The sequence below is a fragment of the Babylonia areolata genome, chromosome 20 (genome assembly GCF_041734735.1).
Source record: "Babylonia areolata isolate BAREFJ2019XMU chromosome 20, ASM4173473v1, whole genome shotgun sequence".
In the NCBI taxonomy this organism is placed as follows: domain Eukaryota; kingdom Metazoa; phylum Mollusca; class Gastropoda; order Neogastropoda; family Buccinidae; genus Babylonia; species Babylonia areolata.
Window position 1 is genome coordinate 6,110,901 of NC_134895.1, and position 23,129 is coordinate 6,134,029.

General features: G+C 42.2%; 2 protein-coding genes across 5 annotated transcripts in view; one reads left to right on the forward strand and one right to left on the reverse strand.

Moving 5' to 3' along the window:
* Window positions 1-972: 972 nt before the first annotated feature.
* On the reverse strand, window positions 973-10,414 carry LOC143294957 (ERI1 exoribonuclease 3-like). The gene is made up of 7 exons (XM_076606478.1): window positions 10,201-10,414; window positions 9,001-9,117; window positions 8,629-8,688; window positions 8,159-8,247; window positions 5,281-5,353; window positions 4,677-4,773; window positions 973-2,295 (listed from the first exon to the last, which is right to left on the reverse strand). The coding sequence occupies exons 1-7, from the start codon at window positions 10,348-10,350 to the stop codon at window positions 2,213-2,215; spliced, it is 669 nt and encodes a 222-aa protein (XP_076462593.1). The 5' UTR covers window positions 10,351-10,414; the 3' UTR covers window positions 973-2,212.
* A 64-nt stretch (window positions 10,415-10,478) lies between these two features.
* The window catches only part of LOC143294953 (uncharacterized), a 55,164-nt gene continuing 42,513 nt past the window's right edge, over window positions 10,479-23,129 (forward strand). For 3 of the 4 annotated variants that reach the window (XR_013056974.1, XM_076606473.1, XM_076606475.1), the window contains exons 1-5: window positions 10,479-10,792; window positions 15,386-15,452; window positions 18,581-21,070; window positions 21,906-22,168; window positions 22,878-22,977. Coding sequence is in view for 3 of the 4 variants with exons in the window: in XM_076606473.1 (XP_076462588.1) it covers window positions 15,404-15,452; window positions 18,581-21,070; window positions 21,906-22,168; window positions 22,878-22,977 (2,902 nt within the window). In the remaining variant the exon portion in view is untranslated. The remainder of the gene's footprint in view (window positions 10,793-15,385; window positions 15,453-18,580; window positions 21,071-21,905; window positions 22,169-22,877; window positions 22,978-23,129) is intronic. The other variant, XM_076606474.1, reaches the window with a different exon arrangement.

The following is a 23,129-nucleotide window of genomic DNA, read 5'->3' on the forward strand; positions in this document are numbered from 1 at the left end:
TTATTCATGGTTGTCAGTTGCCATGTGGCAGTAAGGCAGTATATGTTATTATCCTTCTTCGTTCATGGGCTTCAACTCCCACATTCACTCGTATGTACATGAGTGGGCTTTTAAGGTTATGACCATTTTTACCTCGCCATGTAGGCAGCCATATTCCGTTTTCAGGGGTGTGCATGCATGGTATATTCTTGTTTCCATAAACCACTAAATGCTGACATGGATCACAGGATCTTTAATGTGTGTATTTGATCTTCTGCTTGCGCATATACACAAAGGGGGTTCAGGTGCTAGCAAGTCTGCAAACATGTTAACCTGGGAGATTGGAAAAATCTCAACCCTTTACCCACCAGGCACCATTGCTGAGATTTGAACCTGAGACTCTCAGATTGAAAGTCCAACGCTTTAACCACTTGGTTATTGCGCCTGTCGTAAGGCAGTGCATAAAACACACAGGTCACACTGGGCAGGACGCAGGGGAAGGAACAAACGATTCCAGACTTCACCTCTTGCTGCTTGTCTCCCTCTGTTGCAGCTATTGTCTTCTTCTTTTTTCCGCATGCATGAGTACAGTGTGTGTTTGTGTATGTGTTTACACATGTGTGTTGCTTATAGACATTTCATTTGTGATAATTAGTTCATGTGATATTTTTTTCTCCATTTATTCTTGTATTATGCCTTCAGCATTACTGTTTTACTTGAAGGCACAATAGAAAAAAAACAACTATTATTCTGATTATTTGAGGAGCAGGATGACTAAAGTAATCACTGGAATTCACAACCACATGATTTATCTGAATATCAAAATCAAACATGCATTTTGTTGTTTGTTGTTGTTATTGTTGTTGTTGTTGTGTGTGTGTGTGTGTGATGTTGTTGGTGTGTATGAGTGTGTGTGAAAAGAGAGTGTATGCTTACATACACACATGCATGCACACGTACACACACACACAAAACACATGCATAAATGCGTAGTCTCGCAGACATCCAGATATTTATTCATATGTAGACAGAAAAAACAGTGTACATGTGTGTGAAGGCACCAGTTTGGTGATGTGTGTACACAAAGACCCAGCTGTCATTCAGTGTAGACAGCATGGTGACCTTGACATCCACTCCTCAATTTAACCCTTTCCTCTGCTGACATACTTTGCTCAGATCAATTCCCCACAAATGGAAAAAAAACATAATGCATGTGATTTTTGTTCAGTCATACCTCCAAAACTGCAGTTCACTTAATCAGGGAGGCATCACTGCATTCGGACAAGTCCATATACGCATAATCAATTGCCTGTCCAGCAGAGTAACCCAATGCTCTTGGTCCGATCTTGAGGGAAACTGCAGAGGCTAATAGAGTATAAAAAAAAGTATATATGACCATACTGCATTCATGCTATCAACATTTTCAATTACGATACCCTTTACATTCAGCAACTCACACATCACATACACACACTCACACACATCCCTCCACACCCCTCTCCTACACACACACACACACACACACATGTGATCATAAAGTTCTCCCATAAATTTGTTCACAGTACATGCAAACTCTGTTACAGCTACAGAGAGGGAGAGAGTGATGCTTCTTGTTTAGCAGATGATTTTTTTGTGCTTAATTTCTGAGTGAAACCAGAAAAAGCATGGCACTGGGACAGACTACTTCAATACACAACACAGCACACATGTGTTCTGCGACTTGGGCTGTATGTCAACACAACACAGCAAACATGTGTTCCATGACTTGAGCTGTACGTAAACAGCGCAGTCAAGGGGCTTACAATGCAAGCAGTTCTGTCAGCAGTTGTTGTCATGAAGACTGTCATGATCACTGTTTACTTGCTCTGACAATCATTTTCACTCATAACTCATGACAGTTTGTCAGTGTACTGAATGGCTGTGTGCAAGTGTATGTGATAAAATCAAATGACTGAAGAATGAACAATCCTCTTTGTACATAATGGAATTGTTTGTAATTAAAATTCTGGTTTGAATGTTCATAAGTGTGAGCGTATGGGGGAGTGTGTGAGTGGGTGTGATATAGTGTGAGTGTTTGCCTGTGTGCGTGTCTGTGTGTCTGAATGTCTGTGTGCATCTGTACTCGTGTGTGTGTCTGTGAGCAAGTCTGTATGTAGTCATGCATACATGCATATTATTCGATGTGCAGTGCACCTGCATGTTTTGATCAGCACCACACAACAATGTGGGTCCATCAGGTCAAAATGCTGGTGTTGGAAAACACGTATCCTCTTTCCACCATTGCCTTCAGGATGGCTGCTATGTTCCGGCAGTCATCTGGAGGCAGAATGAGTCACATGTCAAGACAGAATGACAACTTATTATATAGGAGCTAACAGACATCAGAAATCATTGGAACAAACAGACATTAGAAAACATAGCTACCAAGAGGAACTAACAGACAGCAGAATACATAACCATTTACATGAACTTACAGAGATTAGAAAACATTGGAAAAGACATTAGAAAACATAACCACTTAGAAGAACTAACAGACATTAGAAAACATAACCACTTAGAAGAACTAACAGACATTGGAATACATAACCACCTAGAGGAACTAACAGACATTAGAATACATAACCACCTAGAGGAACTAACAGACATTAGAGTACATAACCACTTAGAAGAACTAACAGACATTAGAATACATAACCACCTAGAGGAACTAACAGACATTAGAATACATAACCACTTAGAGGAACTAACGGACATTAGAATACATAACCACCTAGAGGAACTAACAGACATTAGAATACATAACCACTTAGAGGAACTAACAGACATTAGAATACATAACCACCTAGAGGAACTAACAGACATTAGAATACATAACCACTTAGAGGACCTAACAGACATTAGAAAACATAACCATTAATAGAAACTAACAGACATTAGAAAACATAACCATTAATAGAAACTAACAGACATTAGAAAACATAACCATTAATAGGAACTAACAGACATTAGAAAACATAACCATTAATAGGAACTAACAGAGATCACAAAACATTGGAACAGACATAAGAAAACCACTCAAATGAACTATATAACAGACATTAGAAATCACCGTGAAATAAACATAACTTATAGGAAGTAACAGACATTAGAAAACATAACCATTTACAGGAACTAACAGACAAAAGAAAAAATTTGAACAGACATTGGAATACATAAACACTCATAGGAACTAACAGACATGTGAAAACATTGGAACAATCATTAGAAAACATAAGAGCTTCGAGGAACTAACAGACATTAGAAAACTTTGGAACAAATAGACATTAGCAAACATAACCACTTACTGGAACGGAGATGAAAAAACATTTATTGGAACTAACAGAGAATAAACAATTGAATATAGGATCAAACAAATATTAGAAAACATTGGAACAGACACTAGAAAACTTTTTTTCCTGCCCCATCATCTGCACCGTTTCAGTGGCATTACTCCCACGCCGTTCATTTAGATTCCCCCATACATGGCCACACACAGGTTCGTCCATCACAGTTCCAGCATCAGCATCCACAGGGAAGCATTGATGTTAGGTCGCCAGGAGGCCGCACACCAGAGGAGACCCTGCACTGCTGCTGAGTCACTTCGGTGGTGTTCAGTGGTGCCTGTTCTGATCTAACGTATTTAGGACACCACCTACTAAGCCCCCCACTAACGACAATAATAGCTTAATTGCGGAGCCAGACTGAGTGAGCGTCCCTCCCAGAGTGGAGACCGCCACCATGTCCGTCAAGCAACAGCTTCCCATGAATCTTCTGACACTGAAGACATTGACAAGACTCACCCCAAGCACAGAAGTGGAGGGGTATCAAAACTGAGGTCACCATGAGAACAGGGCATGAAAAACCACAGACTCTGAGACTGTTTTGTTCATATTGGTGATGATGGAGGAAGAGGATGACGATGATGATGACAATGTTGCTATGGAGGTCCATTTTGGTTTGGGACTGCATGACAAGGCTGTACTCTATGCTTCCTGTCATAATGATATCCTGGTATTAACCAGGCCGAGAGATACAGACACTTGCAGTGTTGGTCAAGTAAATTGAGCAACACACCCAAAGACGCATCCTTGAAGTGGATGACACTCAACTGTGTGGTCCCAGTCTCCCCATTTAAACCCATAGCACACTAAACTCTGGGCAGGAGCCAGCCATGGGCCAAAAATCCCACCTCCGCTGGGATCAGAACCAGCGTCCTCCCAGCCCTCAGTCCACGACGCTAACCACTTTGTCACGGTGGCTGGTGACACTTGAAAACTTAACTGCTTACAGAAACTGACAGATATTTGAAAACATAACCATTTATTAGAACTAACAGAGATTAGAAAACATAACCATTTATAGGAACCAACAGATATTAAAAAAAAGAAGAAGATAAATACCTACTGGAAATAACAAACAGAAAACCATACCAATGCACCAACCAATGCCACTTGACCTACATATACCACATCACCTACCCATACAATCTGACCTACTTACACCAGAGCATGTTTCAATACCAGTTCACCTACCTTCACCATGTGATCTACCAACACCACTTCATCCGGTCATACCACTTGACCTACCTACTCCACTTGACCTACTTGCACCACTTGACCTACCTGTACCACTTGACCTATCCACGCCACCTGACATACCTATACCACTGTGGTGACGACCGATGTGGGGGATGTGCAGCTGGTGCAGCATGGCCATCATCCCTTTGGGGAACACGCCCGTCAGGTCCGCAAAGGCCTGTGACACACCACGCTCTGATCACCTTCATGAGAACTGTCCAGCATCACACTGCATTATCTTTCTGGTCAAACCGACATAATTTCTCTGCATGAAATGAGGATTGCTGTCCCTGGGAAGAGTGTCTCACCACAGTTTTACACCACCAATTTTCTTTTCCACCTATGTGTGTGTTTACATTCCAAGATTCTTGATTTTTTTCTAAGTCCACTCTTGTTGCCATCAGATCCTTTGCAAGTACTCAGTGTGTGTTGTGCATAGGATCTCAGTTATTATCTCATAAAAAAAATTCTAGTACCCAGACCACCTCAAAGGCCACTGCAGTTAAAGAAATGAATCTGATGTGTGTTATGTTTGACTTGAGTCGAAGACCTGGTATCTTCTCATTTTTGATACAGGTGGGTTATTTATCATCCACCAAGTGACTTCTCCATATGTGGAGGGATATAAATTACCTGTATCTGGATGAAGAAAAAGGAAAAGACAGCAAAACAAAAAGATGTTCACCTTCTTTATGTTGATCCAGCGCTTGAAGTATGGCTGATTGTCAATACCAAAATAGCGGCACTGCGACGGCAACCTGTCAACAAACGATCCCAGTCTGTTGGTGACACTGACCAGAACACAGGTTAGGCCACACTGCAGTGACACATACATGCCCATTCACTTTGGCTTAGGACAAATACAGAATAGGGACTTTTCCCTCAACACTTGATGGTAACATTAAAGCTACGAATATGAATGACTGGATGGAAGTGAAGCACTATTATGATTAAGACTGTATTGTGAGTTGACTGAATTTAAGCTGAACTAGATAATGCATGACTGACTTTGATGTGAACTAGATAATACATGACTGACTAAGGTTAAATGAGCTGGAAAAATGTTTATTTTGACTGACTATAAGGTTAAGTGAACTGGAAAATGCATATTTTCATTTACTTTAAGGTAAAATGAAATGAAAAATGTATCCCTGCATAAATCTTCCTGGCTCAGTCCCATTTCTAAATTGATGATAGATGTGTCTGTCTTCACTCATTGCACAAAGCTGTGTTCTTCAACTGTGGATTCTTTGACACAGCATAAAGAAATTAATCAAACTGTGTTCCAAATTTCCAGTATTTTTTTTTTCCAGTACAGAATATCATGTAACAAAGTTACTTGGTGGTAAAGGGCTGTGATTTATTTGTAAGCCATGGTCCCAGTGGTATATCTATATTAAAGGGGATGGTACAAAAGAATTATTGATGATTTACTGAATTTTAAGGTTAGAAAAGATCCACGTGCAGGCCAGTGGCATATAGCAGGCCAGTCACAAGAGTTTTTCTATTGTTTTATCACAATATTAAGTAAGTAAAGAAGAAGAAGAATAAAGAATAAAGAGAAGATAAAGAGAAAACAGTGCACTAACAAGACACAAGTGAACAAAAGATCATTGAGCACATTTCAGGAATGCAAGTGAATAGTAAAGCACATGTATACATATTACATGGAAAGACTACCACTTGGTTTGGGATAAGCAACAACATAAGATTAGATAATGCATATGTGTGAAGACCAACCACTGACATCAAATGTCATTTCTAATACATTTAATTAGTGCAGTTAAAGTGATTGAAGCTATGCTGATTTAGTGAAAGTACACTGACAATACAGATTAGGTAAAGCTTATACTGTGTCAAAGTGACTCAAATGAATCAGCTATAATGTAGCACTACACATGAGTAAGCTGTATAGGAGAGAGCACGATAACTAAATTATAATTAACAAACTGTGATACATATCAGATGGTTTTAACCATTAGCTGATATTACTACAACACTATCTTGTAATCACCACAACAGAATACTACACACATCTTAGAGTACCGAGCACACTGTAACTGTGAAACACTGTAGCAGTCCAATTGATATCAGCATGTAAAAAAGATAGAATCAGTGGCTTTGATATAATTATGGCAAGCTGAGAGACCAAATAGCAAGTCAGTGCACAACACAAAGATTGGAAGAACTGTCATGGTTTAACCATTAAGTGGTGAATGAACTTACACAATCTGCTGCATCAAAGCCAAATATCAACACAGCTAAGCTTGTGCTCAACATTTAAATCTTCTCCGCTGAATGCAGGACAAGTAACCTAACCTTCATCAGTGACAGCAAATGAGAAAGAATGTGTTTTTCGCTAGAACATTCTGGAACAAAGTATCAGTGTCCAGAGACGTCACCAACTGTGACATTAAGAATGCAATGGAATACTACTACAAGCATATGACGACATGGCGATTATTTAGATCAATCCTTGCCGATCTGTGACTACATGTCAAAGCAATAGCTGAACAAAGCAATATCAACATACTCATATAAACACAAGTACTGTGTTGAAGAATACAATTTACAAATCATCAGCACATTTTACAAACAGTACTTACAGCGATACATAGCAAGATGTTGGCCTCTGGGACAACGCATACAACACACACTCTGTGTATGACACAGCAAGCGAGAGAGAGAGAGAGACTGGCCAGGTGGAAAATGACCAGTCATCACCTGATGTGCATATTTATGCAAGTTAAGCGAACTTCAATGACACTAGCATGTGCTGCGAAGCAGATCAGCTCAAATCCGCCTAAATTTGATTAGCATTGTGTTTGTTACAAGGTGTTCTGTGATAGATTTCTAAATGATTCCTGAACCGATTTACATTGGATAGGTCGCAAAAGAAAGAGCTCAATACCTACTTTATAATGAGTATAAAATGAAGTGTTGATTAATCAAGATGAATTTATAATCTTAATTTGTCACGTGAAAAGGGTCAGTTTTAGCAAGCCAGTCGCTGAAAATTACAAACTGCGTTAAATCAGTTTAACATAGGCAAACACAAATGGAATAGATTTAAAGACTGACTTGCGATGATTCTGTTAGTATATAATACTTGCAGTTTACTGATCCGACAAAAGAGATATTTAATGTGGTGTAGCAGAAACACAAGTTTCAACTCAACCAATGGCGTCGAGCGACACTATTTGTGGAGCGGTTTTGTGACGAGAAGAACAAAAGGACGTAAGCTGATTAAAGTGTGTGTGTAAGCACAACAAATATAATATTACAGTGATTTAATAAATGATTAGGAGCAGTTGTTTAAAAGGGGCTTTGCAATCAAACTGGGAATGGTGTCACACATTCTGCACAGGTCGTTGGAGACCGGCGGTTAGTTGCGAAAAAGGAGTCTGCTATAGCTTGTGTGGTAAGCCGTCAGTGAAGCCAGCCGAGCACTTGCCTACAATCATATGTACTGGCCTTTAAATCATGGGCAGAGAGGCTGGGAATGGGGGACGCTGTGTGAGTCAATAAAAGAGAAGAAAATTTCTAAACAAACCACGACTTACATTGTTTTCAGGTCCCAGTCCCCACATGTGACAAAGGTGAAAGTGGCGTTTTGCTTCAGGGCTTCTGCTGTCATCCACTTGTGAAAGTTCTGAACAAAACATGATGTAGTCAATACAGATGTGGTGACTAGTCTTTATGTGTATGCCTGAGCATACAAGATAACATAGTATATATATTGCATGTAAACTTACATATAATTGTGGAAATATGTATACATATATGTATGCATGAGGGTACATATACATGCATACATACAGTGACACACACGCATGTAGACACATTTTCTCTCTCCTTGATTTTCTCTCATCAAAATAATGCACACATGCTCATCATCAAAACACACAGGGTTGTTTATGATGCATATATGCAAGCATGCATGAACACACAAACACACACACTTACAGTACACATGCATACAAACACACACAAACATAATAATACACACAAACACACACACACACACACTGACCTGCAGTGTCTCTTCAATGTGAGGCTGATGATCAACCATATCTTGTAAGATGCCTGTTAACTGCGGAGGGAACACACGTCATCATTTTTCTCCTGCTTGCATGACTGGCCAGGTAAACAAAGGCAAAATCTGTCTCAGTTAATTGCACATGCACGCATACACAAACATTTATATAAAATCATCATCATTTGAAACAGATCAGCTACCAGATCCTACAGCACAATGCTGTACTGATCAGAGTGAAAAGCGCCACACAGTGACACATATATATGTACCAGACTCAGCCAGGTCTGTTCATCATCTATACCCCATACAGCAGCCGACTGCACTGAAATTTCTCCTGTGTCATTTTACAAACTGACAGTCACTAACCTCTATGCAGAAGGGTGACAATTCTCTGTGCACTCTTGGCTGCACATACTGATGGAATTCTGATTCCACTTGAAGAGATTTCCAGTTGAATTTCAGTACTGGAAACTCGATGATCTCCTGGAAGACAGAGGAATGACACAGACATACAGACTCTTTAAATGGTCTGGTTTTCCTGCTGAGGGAATACACAGAAAAACAGAACAAGAGATGCAATCATTTTTGGCACTAAAGAAAGGCTGAAATAGTATAATGTATATCAGAAGATTAATCTCTCTCTCTCTCCCTCCCCCCTTCTCTCATCACCCATGTACACACACTTTTCAATTTCCTTCTTGCATCGCTTCCTTCTTCTCATTAATAATTTTCTTATTCTACATAAAAAAAAGATTAAAAAAAAAGGGGGGGTGGGGGGTGGGGGTGGGGGTTGTTTTTCCACTATGTGCACTTGAGTGTATTCTTCAGTTTAAAAAAATATTCCCATAATGTATACTTTTGATGAACACTCATGAGACATGATGCTGGCTTAAATTTGTAACTATCATTTTTCTTCTTTCATCATTGTGTTAGAGTCTATGATATGGAGTGATGGCCTAGAGGTAACGTGTCCGCCTAGGAAGTGAGAGAATCTGAGAACGCAGGGTCGAATCACAGCTCAGCCGCTGATATTTTCTACCCCTCCACTAGACCTTGAGTGGTGGTCTGGATGCTAGTCATTCGGATGAGTCGATAAACTGACGTCCCGTGTGCAGCTTGCACTTAGCACACGTAAAAGAACCCATGGCAACAAAAGGGCTGTTCCTGGCAAAATTCTGTAGAAAAATCCACTTCGATAGGAAAAACAGATAAAACAGCACGCAGGAAAAAAAAAAAAAAAAAAAAAAAAAAAAAAAAAAAAAGAAAAAAAAGAAGAAAAAAGAAAAGAAAAAGGGTGGCGCTGTTGTGTAACGACATGCTCTCCCTGGCGAGAGCAGCCCAAATTTCACACAGAGAAATCTGTTGTGATAAAAAAAAGAAATACAAATACAAATGATATTCTGTTTCGATCTTTTCTCATATCAATCTTACTCTAAATAATCACATGCCACACAAATGTTTTAATATTCCCAATCGGATGTGTACGAATGCATGTGTATTTATATGTGAATAAGTGGATGCGCTTGCACACACACACACACGTTTACACACTTTCCCTTGATGTACCTGTGGAATGACCTTTCTTGTGTTGTCACATGTGGCTTCAAAATCTAGCACGAAAAAGTAATCAAATTCTTGTGTTTTCACGGTGGATTTAAAAACCTGAGCTGTGGCCATGATGTTACGATGCGCGAGGAGTGACCTGAAAATCCTCATCTCAATCCTCCCACTGTGTGCCCAAAGAGAAAGTAGCTGAGTCAATGTTGCACAGGGGTTGAGCAATGCGAGGAAAGTAAAGGTCACAAATTCCCGGATAGTTATATCAACTTCCGGGTGAGGTCGAATCACGTGATCATTCTGTTTTCGATTAGTAATTTCTGCGTCGTGCTTGTTTGCGTAATTATTGAGGCGAGCGTCCTACAGAGGTCTAGCTTACCGAGTTGGGGCGTTTACGTGATCTGTAGTTAATCAGAATTCCAAGGTGGACTTAATATCGTCAGTTTTCTTCCGTGAAGTGTCCTTTCAGACGTCATAGAGGGCGCACTGTTGGTTCCAAAATGGCGAAAACTTAGACCTCGTCAACATCCTCCTCCAGAATGAACTCTGTTCCACTACGTTCCAGTCATTACCAGCTGAGATCTGATCAGAACTATTAAATGTGGGTAACACATAGTTATTAAACTAAATATTTCATGCTGTGTTTCGAATGTATCCCCACAAAACCATGTACTGATTGATTGGACAGACCAGTGCAGATTTCGTTTTTTATGACAAATTATGGCACAGAATCAGACACCCAGACAACAGCAAGTGTATAGACTGCTAACGTAGACCTATGTAGAATTAAGGATTTGTAATCGTTTAACATATCACATTATTATGTGAAGTCTTCAGTCTGTGTTTTGTAAATTAGAAATCCAATTTGCAGTAAGCACCGAAACATCGCTGCAACGACTATAGCAGACGCAAAAAAAGTGTTAGATGGAACTGACTGTACATTATGTCACTTTGGCATTACCCATTTGACAAGATAGACCCAATGTTTGTTCATTATATAACATTGTCATTACTGATATTAATGGTCGGTCCAACATCAAAGGGCCATCTAAGTCGATTGAAACAGAAACACTTTTGTCAATGTTATCCCTTATTCAGTGTGTGTGTGTGCGTGTGTGTGTGTGTGTGTGTGTGCGCGTGCACGCACGCGTGCGCGAGCATGCTGTCTTATCAATTCACAAATTGACATGATGAAGAAATGAAGCTGACAGTGACGCAAAAGATATCTCAAATTTTCTTTTTTTGTTTGTTTTTGGTTCAGTGCCTACAGCTGCACCAGACTTAAAATGATGTCCTACAAAAAATGTTGCCATAATGCATTTGACAAGCATACCTGAAGAGAGTGTTTGTATCGTATGCAAAAAGAAAATCAGAAACATTGTCCATCTAAGACAGTGGTCCAAGTCAGCAGATTTATTCAACTGTTCAATTTCAGGCAGAGCATTATGATTTTGTGTGGTTATAACAATGAGATCTATCTTGTCTGATGACTGGTTTGAACTTGAAGGTTATGACAGTGACAGTGAGCAAACTAACAGCAGTCCATCCATCCAGTCAGACATAAATTTTGAGCTGGCGACAATGTCTTGACAGTAAGGGTGCAATACTTATGCAGTCCATCCATCCAGTCAGACATAAATTTTGAGCAGGTGACAGTGTCTGACAGTAAGGGTGCAATACTTATGCAGAATTTGAAAAGAGAGGGAGGTGAGAAAATTGAGTGGTGTAACTGTAAGTGTAAGACGATTGGTCAAACTCAAAGACCAGAAAGAGGGTGTGGAGAAGAGGTGTGGCCATAACCTCAGTGAACTGTCTTTTACAGTTTCATATGGCAGAAACTGGACAAAAACCAATCATCCATGATTTTTATGAAACCCAGGGTTGATAGACAGTGGATGGGAATCTTGTGATTTTATTTTTTCACATTTTTTGTCACTGATTTGTAGACTAGCCTTGTAAAGCAGACAAACTGGATGCCCAGCAGACACTTTATTGGCTCAGTTACAAACAGGAGGGAGAAAGTATCATCAAAGAGCTTCTGCCTCCAAAGGGGAATGCTCTTTGTTGTGAGTAAAAAGCTTGATAGTTCAGTTTCTGAGCCATATGGGTGAGTTTAACAACTTATTGGCATTTCACTCTTAAGATCAAGTTGTTTGTGGCTGTGGTCTTTCCTGTGAGGGGTAGTGTGGTCGAAGCATTAGTCATGATCTCCTGTGGGGGCATAGTCCTGGCTGGCGGTCTGAGGGGTTTGCATTGTCCTGGCAGTTGGCGGTCTGAGAGTGGTCTGCGCTGCGTCCTGGCTGTGCTTGGGTGGTGGAGTCCTGGCTGTCAGTCTGACACTGGTCCTTGTGGTGTCCTGATTGTTATCATGTGGAATTTCTTAGAACATGACTGACTTTTTATCTTGACAGAACCCTCGTTTGTCATTGTTGATTTAGTTTTTCACTTTCAAAAAAGAAAAAAAAAAAAGGGGGAAAAAACAGGATTTTTTTTTTTGGTGTGTGTTTACAAGCATTTTGATTGTTATCTTAACCCTTTGAGCCCTGACCACCGGTTTACTGGTGGTGGGGAGGGGTGGCATAATGTCTGGCCACCGGTTGAGCGGTGTGTAAACACTTGTGTCGTGTTTTGCTATTGGTTGACTTATATCAAAGAGCCAATCAGAAAAACAGAATATTCCGATGCCAGCGAACGCAGTACCAACATTGCCGCGCCCCCTCACTGTGTTTTGTGCATGTGCTTTGGATAAAAAAGATCAATTTCTACCATGAAGCGTGCAGAGTCTCAACCTGACACACCTCCTTTGATCAACTGATTCTGCATGCGCAGATTCATTTTCAACATCACTATCTGTAGCGAAATCATCCGATTCGAATTCCACCTCACTATCAGAGTAATCATTGTCATACTCTACTTTCGATAAATCACCAAGCATATCAGTTACTTGCTGCGTTGTGTACAGTTGCTTTCTCGCACGTTTTGTCCCTGATTTCTGCCCTGACGGGCCATGTTGAGACTGCACGCTTCAAGTGTTTACGCACCGCTCAACCGGTGGCCGGGCATTATGTCATTTTTCTCTGCCACCGGTAAAGCGGTGGTCAGGGCTCAAGGGGTTTAATACCAATTATTTGCATATTTTGGCTCAGGAGCTCAGGCAGAAGGGTTAAAATTGCTCAGGAACTCAGGGCTCAAAGGGTTACACATATAACCTGTTTTATTTCTTCTATAGGTATAATCTGACTGTAAGCATGCTATTTCCAGTTATATTTTGTTTGTTTTCTTTTTTTATGTTTTTCTGTTGATGTTGAAATAGACTTTTTTGGTGAGCAACAATTATTAACATCATTTCAAAATGCTTGAATTGGTGAATAGTTATCAGTAATCAAACAAGATGGGAAAAAAAAAGCTCCATCACAAAATTGTTTAATTTGCTACTGTATCTTGTAAAAAGTTGTATAGTTTTATGCTGAAATTAAAATAACAACAAACCCTTGAATCCTGAAAAAAAAAAAAATATCATGTACAAAATTCCCTGGCACAGAATGGTTGATTTTTATACAAAGTATTGATATATTTATTGTAGATTGTTGGATTTGCTCAAGAATTTATTCATTGTTGACATATAACATTATTATGATTATAACTTAAGTACAGTGTAGTGTAATTATGAGAAAACAAATACAAAATACCACATGTATACAACTTATAAATATACAGTGACTGTGACACCATCTGTATTCTTTGCCATCTAGGTACAGAATTAGTTGTTTTCTAACTTTGCTCAGTATTTGTATTGAGGAAGTGAGTTCTACTGTTTCTTAATTGTTTGATGTAGTTATCCTGATTGCTTATTATTGGTTTACGGTTCAACACCAGATTGTTTGATATTAGTTTAAACATGACAGCTTTTTCCTCCTGGCATTTATAGAAGTCACTTTTTCACTTTTGATATTGATCAAATCCTTGACTCATTGGAAAGATAGTGGTAAAGCTGATGATGTTTCAGATGTGCAAGAGGGGGGGTGGGGGGGGGGGAGGAGTAGGATAGAAAAAGTTGAATCATGAACTATAGAATAACTTATTTTACAGAAGTTTTTTAATTTATATAGTGATTTATTGTACCATGAGCACTGAAACATCCAGTAGTCAGTAATAGCATTCTTGATTTCCCTGCTAACTTTAACTTTAAGATGGCTGTTAATTCTCATCTCCTGAGATTTACTCAGCCTGTGGCTGGCTCCTTGGCCTGGCAGAGATGGGGATAATTTATGAAAGGACAAATAAAATAACCCCTGACATTGTGTCCCAAATCTGATTGAACATGATAGCAGCATTGTCATCAACCACATTCATCATCATAAAAATGGTCCCATATTCTTTGGTTCCTCATACCCTGCTCAAAACTTGAGTCTGATGATGATCCCAGTTTTGAGCTCCCCTCCACTTCCAAATATGTGGATAATCTGTGTTAAAGTCTTTAGCAAGCTGGTCTCTGCTGCAAGGGTGTGCTCATTCTGGTCTGTAGACTAAGAATCTATTAATTATTATTCTGATTTCAGTGTATTGGAATCAGGTGGTGTTCTGCATGTTGACTCAGAACAGTGATGCTACTGTATATGACTGACATAAATCGGTGGCTGTGGGGTGTCTCCTTGGGTGTGTGGTTTTATGGCAGCCTTTCATTGATAGTTCTGTGTGGACCCTGGCACTGAGGACTAGAAATGGCTGTCACCCTCTGAGAGAATTCAGATTGTCCTCTTTAGCTGGCTTCATACGGCTCTTGTTATCTTTGAAATTGACAAAAGATGGTTTAAAATCAAAGGTACCTTAAGATGAAGATAACAATGACGTTTTGAGTCATAAACTAGCTATCTTTGTTATCTTTTATTGCCCCCTTTGGCCTTTGTCTTTGTATAAAGTAAGTTTCCTTGTATTTGTAAAGTAATGTTTTTAGTAACAAAAAGTGCATTGCATTTGTTTTTCTGCACTTTCGTGTTGTTCAATACATGGTATTACTATAAATCTTTTTTTAAATTTCTCTCAATCATTTTTAGGATTGCAGAACTCCAACAATATTCTTGACTTTGTTCTGTATGCTTAGAAGAGATGTTAGAATTACACATTATCATGTATGCTGTTGTTTTTGTTGTTACTGAATTTGTTGTTATTGCTGTGTTTTATTGGACTTGTGCAGATTACAGTGGTGGACAGCATGGATTTTGTGGATCTGGATAAAGTTCTAGATCAGTTTGAAGAGGAAGGTATGTGTAGTGTGTGGTAGCACTATTGTAGTACAACATAACTCACATATGATGACACAATGATTAGTTGTCATGTCTTAAACAATTTTGGTTCATGCTACTCAGGTCAATATGAACTGTTCTTTTAGTTCTTGAGAAACTGCTTTTATTTTTAAGAAACATAATTTTACAAGTTGGTCAAAAGACAGTCACATTTTATAATGTTTTTGTCATGAATGAACTGTATTATTTATCAGTGAAAAGATTGTGTAATGTTTGGACCGTTACAATAGGATAGAAAGTACAAGGCGCTGGGCAAACTTATGAACAATATATAATTCTGCTTGCCATGAATAGGGTTAGGTAGGAAAGTAAGACCTGAACCGCCACACATGTAGGAAGTACTCAAATCTTGATGGTGGACAGGCCTTGAAAGAGGTCTCAAGCACCACAAGTACAAGTTCAATATTTTTTTTCTTGATTTTTTATCTGAAAACCGTATTTGTGGTCTCAGTTTTGGCATTGGGTATTACTTGTACATTTACATTATTTAAGATCACAGTCAGTATCCATGTCAACCCTTCAGAACAAGCATCCTGTACTTAATATTTGCTTTAATTGTAATATACTCAAGCATAAACAGTACTGAGGTTCAAAAGCTGATCTTGAGTAATGCAAATCAGTTTTGTATGACAGTGGAATTAAAAATTCAGTATGATCTTGAGTTGTAAACCAGGTCTCCCTGAGCTGGGAATAAGCAAATCTATTGTGGAATCTTTTGTTTCAAAATGGAGAACATAATTAGTGTGAAATGTAGATGCAATTATGAATATGATCACAACTCTGATGTATATATGACTGTGAACAGTCATTGAATCAGGATGGTGACAGTGGTCAGTGGTCATGTTCAGTGTGAAATTAGTGTGACGGTAAATGTGTGAACAGTTGGCACATGTGCTCTAAACTAGATAGAAGACATAGTGACAGCCATTTGAAGATACCAGTCAGTCACCGGTGTTGGCAGAACTAGTTCCTTTTAATTCCTGTATCAGTGTGTGTGTGCTTTCCATTTGGTTAAAATGATACAGAAAGAGAAAGGGAAGTTCCATCTGCTCATTGAACACTGTCCTCTCTGTTAAAGGCAGTGGACAAAACTGAACATAGAATCTTTTTTCTTATCTCATGAAAATTCAGGAAAGTATTACTTATTTTTGAATTAACCCTTTCACTGCCGGGAAAAATAAGATTTAAGTGAAATCTATTTGCCAGGGTTTTTTCACAAAAAATGGGTATAAATTTTCAAAAAATTCTGTGCTCTTTGTTATTGGAGAAAGACCCATAAAAGTATACATTTTCTGAAAGGGAAATGAATAAAGAATACAAAACACATGATGTTTTCCCATTTTATATATTTTAAGTGACATGCTGTTGTTTTGAAATCAGTGGTTTGTTTTTTGTCACATTTTCAACTTGTTCATTATAAACATTAGTCAGGTAATTAGCACAAAAATATCATTTTCTGGACAAATGGACATCTGCACACACAAAATCATACTAGAACAACCACAATATAAAAAAAAACTGAAAAAGAAATGGATGCATTGTGACTTCTGCAAGTGATAATATGGATGTGAGGCCACACCCCCTCAGTCTCCACCCCCCTCCTCTTCACCCCTCTCACACGGTCACTTCATCCAGTTCTCATCAGACCGCGTTGGCTGAGTGCCAAGAAAATAGCTCATACGGTGTCCTGCTAAAAATTCGGTGACCTGTCGTCTGCTAGATTTGAACAGCCGGCATCACTCACTGATAGTCGCATCTTGGCCACTCTCTTGATTGCTCCCTGTCATTATTTCTATCAAATCGTCCTATAAATGTTCACCACTGTCTTCTCCTTCGAATTTATGCTCCAATTCTTTCTGAGCATCAGCTAAAGAAAGTAATCTTGGTTGATTTAGTTCGCCATGAGCGCATGTCTTGAGCACGGAGTCAGTCCGACATTTTGTTGAGTGAGCGAGGAGAGGAGCCAGGCAAAGACTGCGGCCAGTAACCCAACCAAAACGTTCAAATAAAGGACTGCCTTATGACGGTGTTTCTAGCTATGAATAGAATCTAGAAAGATTCCCCAAGCTAAAGCTACCAGCATTTTCGTCAACGAACTGAATGCAAAGAAGGGAAAAGTCAGAATATTTCGATGACGAGTTATCTCGTCATTGTGGCAGCGAAGCATACATGCTTTCCATGACGAGTTATCTCGTCATATAGGCAGCCTAGGGGTTAAACTAGATCTGTACCCAAACATAGATCAAGAACTAAAAACAGTGTACTGACTGACCATTACAAAATTTCTGAATCACATGTTTCACAGCTACTGTTAACCATTCTGACCACTGCTGTACAGTGCTATTTTGCTTGTGCTGGTTTGAAAACTTCCTGTGTCAGAGTGTGTTTGTAAATACAAAAGAAAACTTGGTGGATTTTCACAATGCTGACACTGTTTTACAAATTTTGTGAATTATATAGATTTATAAATAATCAGTCTGAGGTTTCATTCTCTTCCCACCAATACTGATTAACTTGAGCAGCCTTCTCTTGTCCTCTGAACCTAGAGTTCGGCAGACAATGTTGTACTCTGTAGCCTGTACAGTGGTTTGTGTAGTGTGTGTGATAAATCTTCAGATCACCTTGAGTCAATCAGGTATATATGTTAGTTGCATGATTTTTATATCAAACATTTTTTTTTTATTATTAAATTATTTTCCCCCTTCAAAATTAAATTGTGTACGCTTAAAGCATGTGGTTATGATTTTCCAAACTTTCAGATCAGTGTACACTTATGGCATATGAATATATGATTTATCATTTTCAAAACTTTTAAATCAGTTTACCAGATAAGAATAAGGTAGTGCTGGTTAGTGTAGTTATATTTTTCTGTGAAACTGCCGAAATAGTACTGTAGAGTGTCCAACTTCCTATTCAGAATTGAGAGGCAGAAGAGTTCACAGTTTGCAGTTTTGCAGTCTGTAGCTGATGTGATGACTTCTGTTGAGTTATTTTCACATTATAAACTGGACATGAGCAATTGAAGTACATATTTGTTTTTGTTTGGAACCAGGAGGAGAAGGAATGAAAGTTTGACTTGTTAACAGAGAAAGCAGCAGAGGAGATCTTACCTGGCCGAGAGGTGAAGCCCAGTGGGTATGCTGAATATTTGATCAGTCACCAGGACCGGCCGTGGGAGAGTCTGTCCCTGGGTCAGCCTTTGGACGGCCAGAGCCAGCACCCCCACCCCCACCCCCAGGTTGTGGTGTACGACGACCCCTATGACCCTGGGGAGAGGTGCACCCTGCCAGGTCACGCTGACCTGAAGCAGCTGGCCTTTCCTGGCAGACAGGGTTTTGTTGAGCAGCAGGTGAAGCAGGACACGGACACAGGTGGCCAGTCAGTGGGCCTGGACCAGGACGTGGCCCAAACCAAAGTGAAGGAGGAGAAGATTGAGGCCTACCTCCCTCCGCTACACCTCACCAACGGTGTGGGGCAGGGGACTGGGGTGGATGTCAACGGCTGGGTGGAGGGGGTGGTGAAGGGGGGGGAGGAGGGGGAGAGGCGGGGTCTGATTGCCTCGCAGCCAGCCAGCATCCAGACGGACACGCTGTCCCCGGCCAGTGAGCAGGAGCTGCTTTCCTACCCGCTGCCCAAGTCAGACATCCTGGTGGAGGGCCACGGGGACACTCGCAGGGACACCACACCCCCCCGGTCCCCACCCTCCACTGCTCGCCCCTCTTGCCCCACAGACACAGAACACTATGCATCTTCCAACAGTGCTGAGATCCGGGAAGCAGAGGATCAGAGCGTTCAGCACCATCCTGGCACTGAGGTAGTGGACTCTCCCCCTGCAGACCAGCAGACGATGGAGATGGAGAGCGATGCTGGGTGTGTGCAGGGCCTGGACACTGGCAGTGGACATGACATGGAGGAGCCTGTCAGGGAGCCAGCAGCCGCACCTGCGAAGGACGCGGGGCTGTCCGACCATTCTGACCACCAGCAGGACAGGGACGTGTCTCTCCAACAGGAACTGGCCGCAGCAGACAGGGCCAAAGGGGACGGCGCAGCAGTGGAGGCAGTGGGTTTTGAACCTGAGGAGTGTGACATGGACAGGGATGAAATGGACGCCTACTTGGAGGAGCTGGAAAGCAGCATGGTGGCTGACTGTGCTGAGATGTCTGGCCTGACTGCTGCTGCCTGTGGGGTGCCTCCTGCACAACTCACAGCCATGGAGGGTGGAGGTGAGAGTGAGGACCAGGACACACAGTGCATCATGGAGGGTCAGGACATGCCACACACAGCCACCGTGGACACCAGTGATCGGTCAGCCCTGGGTGGTGATGGGGAGGGGGAGGGTCAGGCTGTGGGTGTGGTCAGCAGTGAAGACAGCAGGGACCACAGGGTTGACAGCGAGGTCGCAGACACCTCTGCCCACGGTGAAGATCCAGCTGCAGTCTGCAGTCAGTCCACCAATGACAGTGTCCCACAGGACAACCCCTCTGACATGCAGCAGCCACCTGTGCTGGCTGCCCCCGGTGACCAGGGTGATGTGAGGACAGACCTGGCACCACAGGGTGGCTCAGACACAGGGCAGCAGACAGGGCCAGGCACCAGCACAGACGCCAACACACACAGCACTTCCCTCGGGCTTTCTGATAGCACTAAAACTGAAGTGAACTCCTCTGCCATGAACCTGGGCAGGTTTGTGGACACTTCTTCCTTAGAGTTTCCTGTTGCTGGCAACAAGAACGGAGTGAGCTCAGTCGTCAAGGGGAAACTGGAGATTGAAGGTCTGCTGGATGAGATAGTGGCAGCCAGACTAGCCCAGAAGTCGTCTGAAGTGGTGAGTGCAGAGAGCATTGTCCCAGGGCAGGGGGGTGTGGAGCAGGCCGGCAGGACTGAGGGCTGGGGGCCTGAGGGCTCCATGGTGTGCAGCCGGGTCAGAGAGAGCAGCAGTGCCAGCCCTGAGACCGTCAGCCCCGCCCAGTCTGGCAGCCCCTCCCCCACCCTGGGCATCGGGGCACGGCCCAAAGACCCCAGTCACATGAAGAAGAACAGACCCAACAGTCTCCTGGGGCTGTCCAAGATCTCTCTGGGCTCCCCCTTCAGCCCTCCCCAGCAGCCAGGGGTCATCGAGGTCATGCTGCCTGCTGCCCAGCAGGGGCCTGGGGTCACTGAGGTCAGCGAGGATGGCTGGGAGGGCAGGACTCATACCACCAGACAGCTGGGTGTGTCACCTCCACCAGAAGGCGGGGCTGTGGTACCCAGGGACAGCAGTCCCGACCCCAGGGCCGTGGATGGTGCAAGGGATGAGGCCATGGAAAGCCCGGTGATGCGACGGCTGGACATGCGGGGGGACACTGGGATGGTGGGAGAGGGGGAGGAGGCCAGCAATGGTGTGCACCGCCCTCAATCGTGGAGCCCCTCCACCCTGTCCTCCCCCCCGACCCAGAGAACCAAGAGACCCACCAGTCTCAACCTCCCTGTGCGACAGGACCGCATGGGCAGCTTGTCACCGGATGGGGACAGTGGCCGCGCCAGGAAGGCTGGGCTGGTGCCGGAGTCTGCAGGATCCAGTGAGGCTGGATCATCAGGTCAGTGGATCAGCTGATCATCACTACAACTGGCCAAGCCATATTCTTAAAAAGAAGAAAAAAAGAAAAAAGAAAAGGATATAAAGAAGAAAGAAAACCCATGCTGATGTACTGTACTGTAAGTGCTCATCAGTTAATATTACATTAGCACCATTAACTTGATAGTAAACTAGAATTGAGAGCACTTAGAGTGAGGTTGGCTCCATGAAGAGTGAGGTTGGCTCCATGTTGGTTTAAATTTTGGTATTGAGTTCATGGACTGTCTGGATGTGTCTGATGCTGATCCTTATTGTATGGTAATTGTGTGTGTGTGTGTGTGTGTGTGTGTGTGTGTGACAGTGTGAGTTTAAATTGCTTGTTTATTTTTACACTTCCAGATATTTAGAATCCAGACATGTCATACATGTACAAATGTTTTACTGAATATTTGATAAGACCTGGCCATCATGTAATATTATTTGTTTGCTTTGTTCGTTTTTTGAACTGTGAGTTTGTGTGTGGGTATGTGTGTGTGTATGTGTGTGTATTTAAATGCCTACATTTTTGTTGTTATTGTTTTCATTATTTTTACTTTCAACTGTGACATATTATTTGGTTTACTGTATTGGAAATATCATTTAATTGTCCTCTCTTACTTTTCAAATTATATGTGTATATAAGCAAGATATCTCAATAGACCTGCCAGATGTCAGTGAAATATGTTGCTGTGAGCAAAGATGACCAGTTGGAAAAGTATTGTTCCATTGTTACAACATGTATGTATGATGTGTGTGTGTTTGTGTGTGTGTGTGTGTGTGTGTGTGTATGCATGTGTGTATATGATTGTGAACCCCAGCAGAGGAGGAAAGCATGGGGGTAGGTGGGACGGATGGCTGTGCCCACGAAGACCTGGGCAGTCGCCACGGTCACCAGGAGCAGGAGGGGGCGGGGGCTGCCGCTGAGCTGCCCATGGAGACCCCCCCTCCCTCCATCCTCCACCTCAACCTGGGCAAAATCGCCCCCACCTGGCTGCCGGACGCCGACGCCCCGGCTTGCATGGAGTGTGCCGCACGCTTCACCTTCACCAAGCGCCGCCACCACTGTCGGGCCTGTGGAAAGGTGAGACACCACCTCTCTCACCTGGGAGGAAATCTGGGAGGTGGAAGGAATGACCTGCTGGAAAGTGAGGCAAAGGGAGGAGTGGGGGGATGACCTGTGGGAAAGTGAGGTGAAGGGAGGGGTGGTGGGATGACCTGTGGGAAGGTGAAGGGAGGGGAGGGGGGATGACCTGTGGGAAGGTGAAGGGAGGGGTGGGGGGATGACCTGTGGGAAGGTGAAGGGAGGGGAGGGGGGATGACCTGTGGGAAGGTGAAGGGAGGGGAGGGGGGATGACCTGTGGGAAGGTGAAGGGAGGGGAGGGGGGATGACCTGTGGGAAGGTGAAGGGAGGGGAGGGGGGATGACCTGTGGGAAGGTGAAGGGAGCGGAGGGGGGATGACCTGTGGGAAGGTAGGCAGCCTCTTTTGCAAGTGACTCCATTTTTGTAAAGCACTTAATATTTAGTATCTAACCAAAGACAAGTACTGTATATCATAAAAATGGTATAAGCATGGAATACATGCAACAGTTTGTGTTGAACATTAACTGCAAGTATAGACAGGGGTAATCTTTACCCTGGTCATTTGAACAAAAGAACATGTTCTTTTTAATGAAGGAATGTTTTTTTTTATCATGATGACTGCAGACAGTGAAAAGGTTTATTGGTTTATTCTGTTTGTGCCCTTCACTGTGAAGATTGTACAGTGTCTGTTATCATTGTGCATCATCAGATTTTCTGCTCAACATGCTGTAGTCAGAAGAGTCGCCTGACGTACCTGGAGAACAAGGAGGGTCGGGTGTGCAACTCCTGTCACCACATCCTGTCCTCAGGTGAGTGACTGCCATCACTGCCACGCAGGCATCTAGACTGTGCTGTAGTGCTTGCTAGGACAGACTGCTGCACGGCCTGTGGGCATGTTGTGTGTGTGTGTGTGTGTGTATGTGTGTGTGTTCAGCTGTGTTCAGATAGTTTGCTGTGGCCG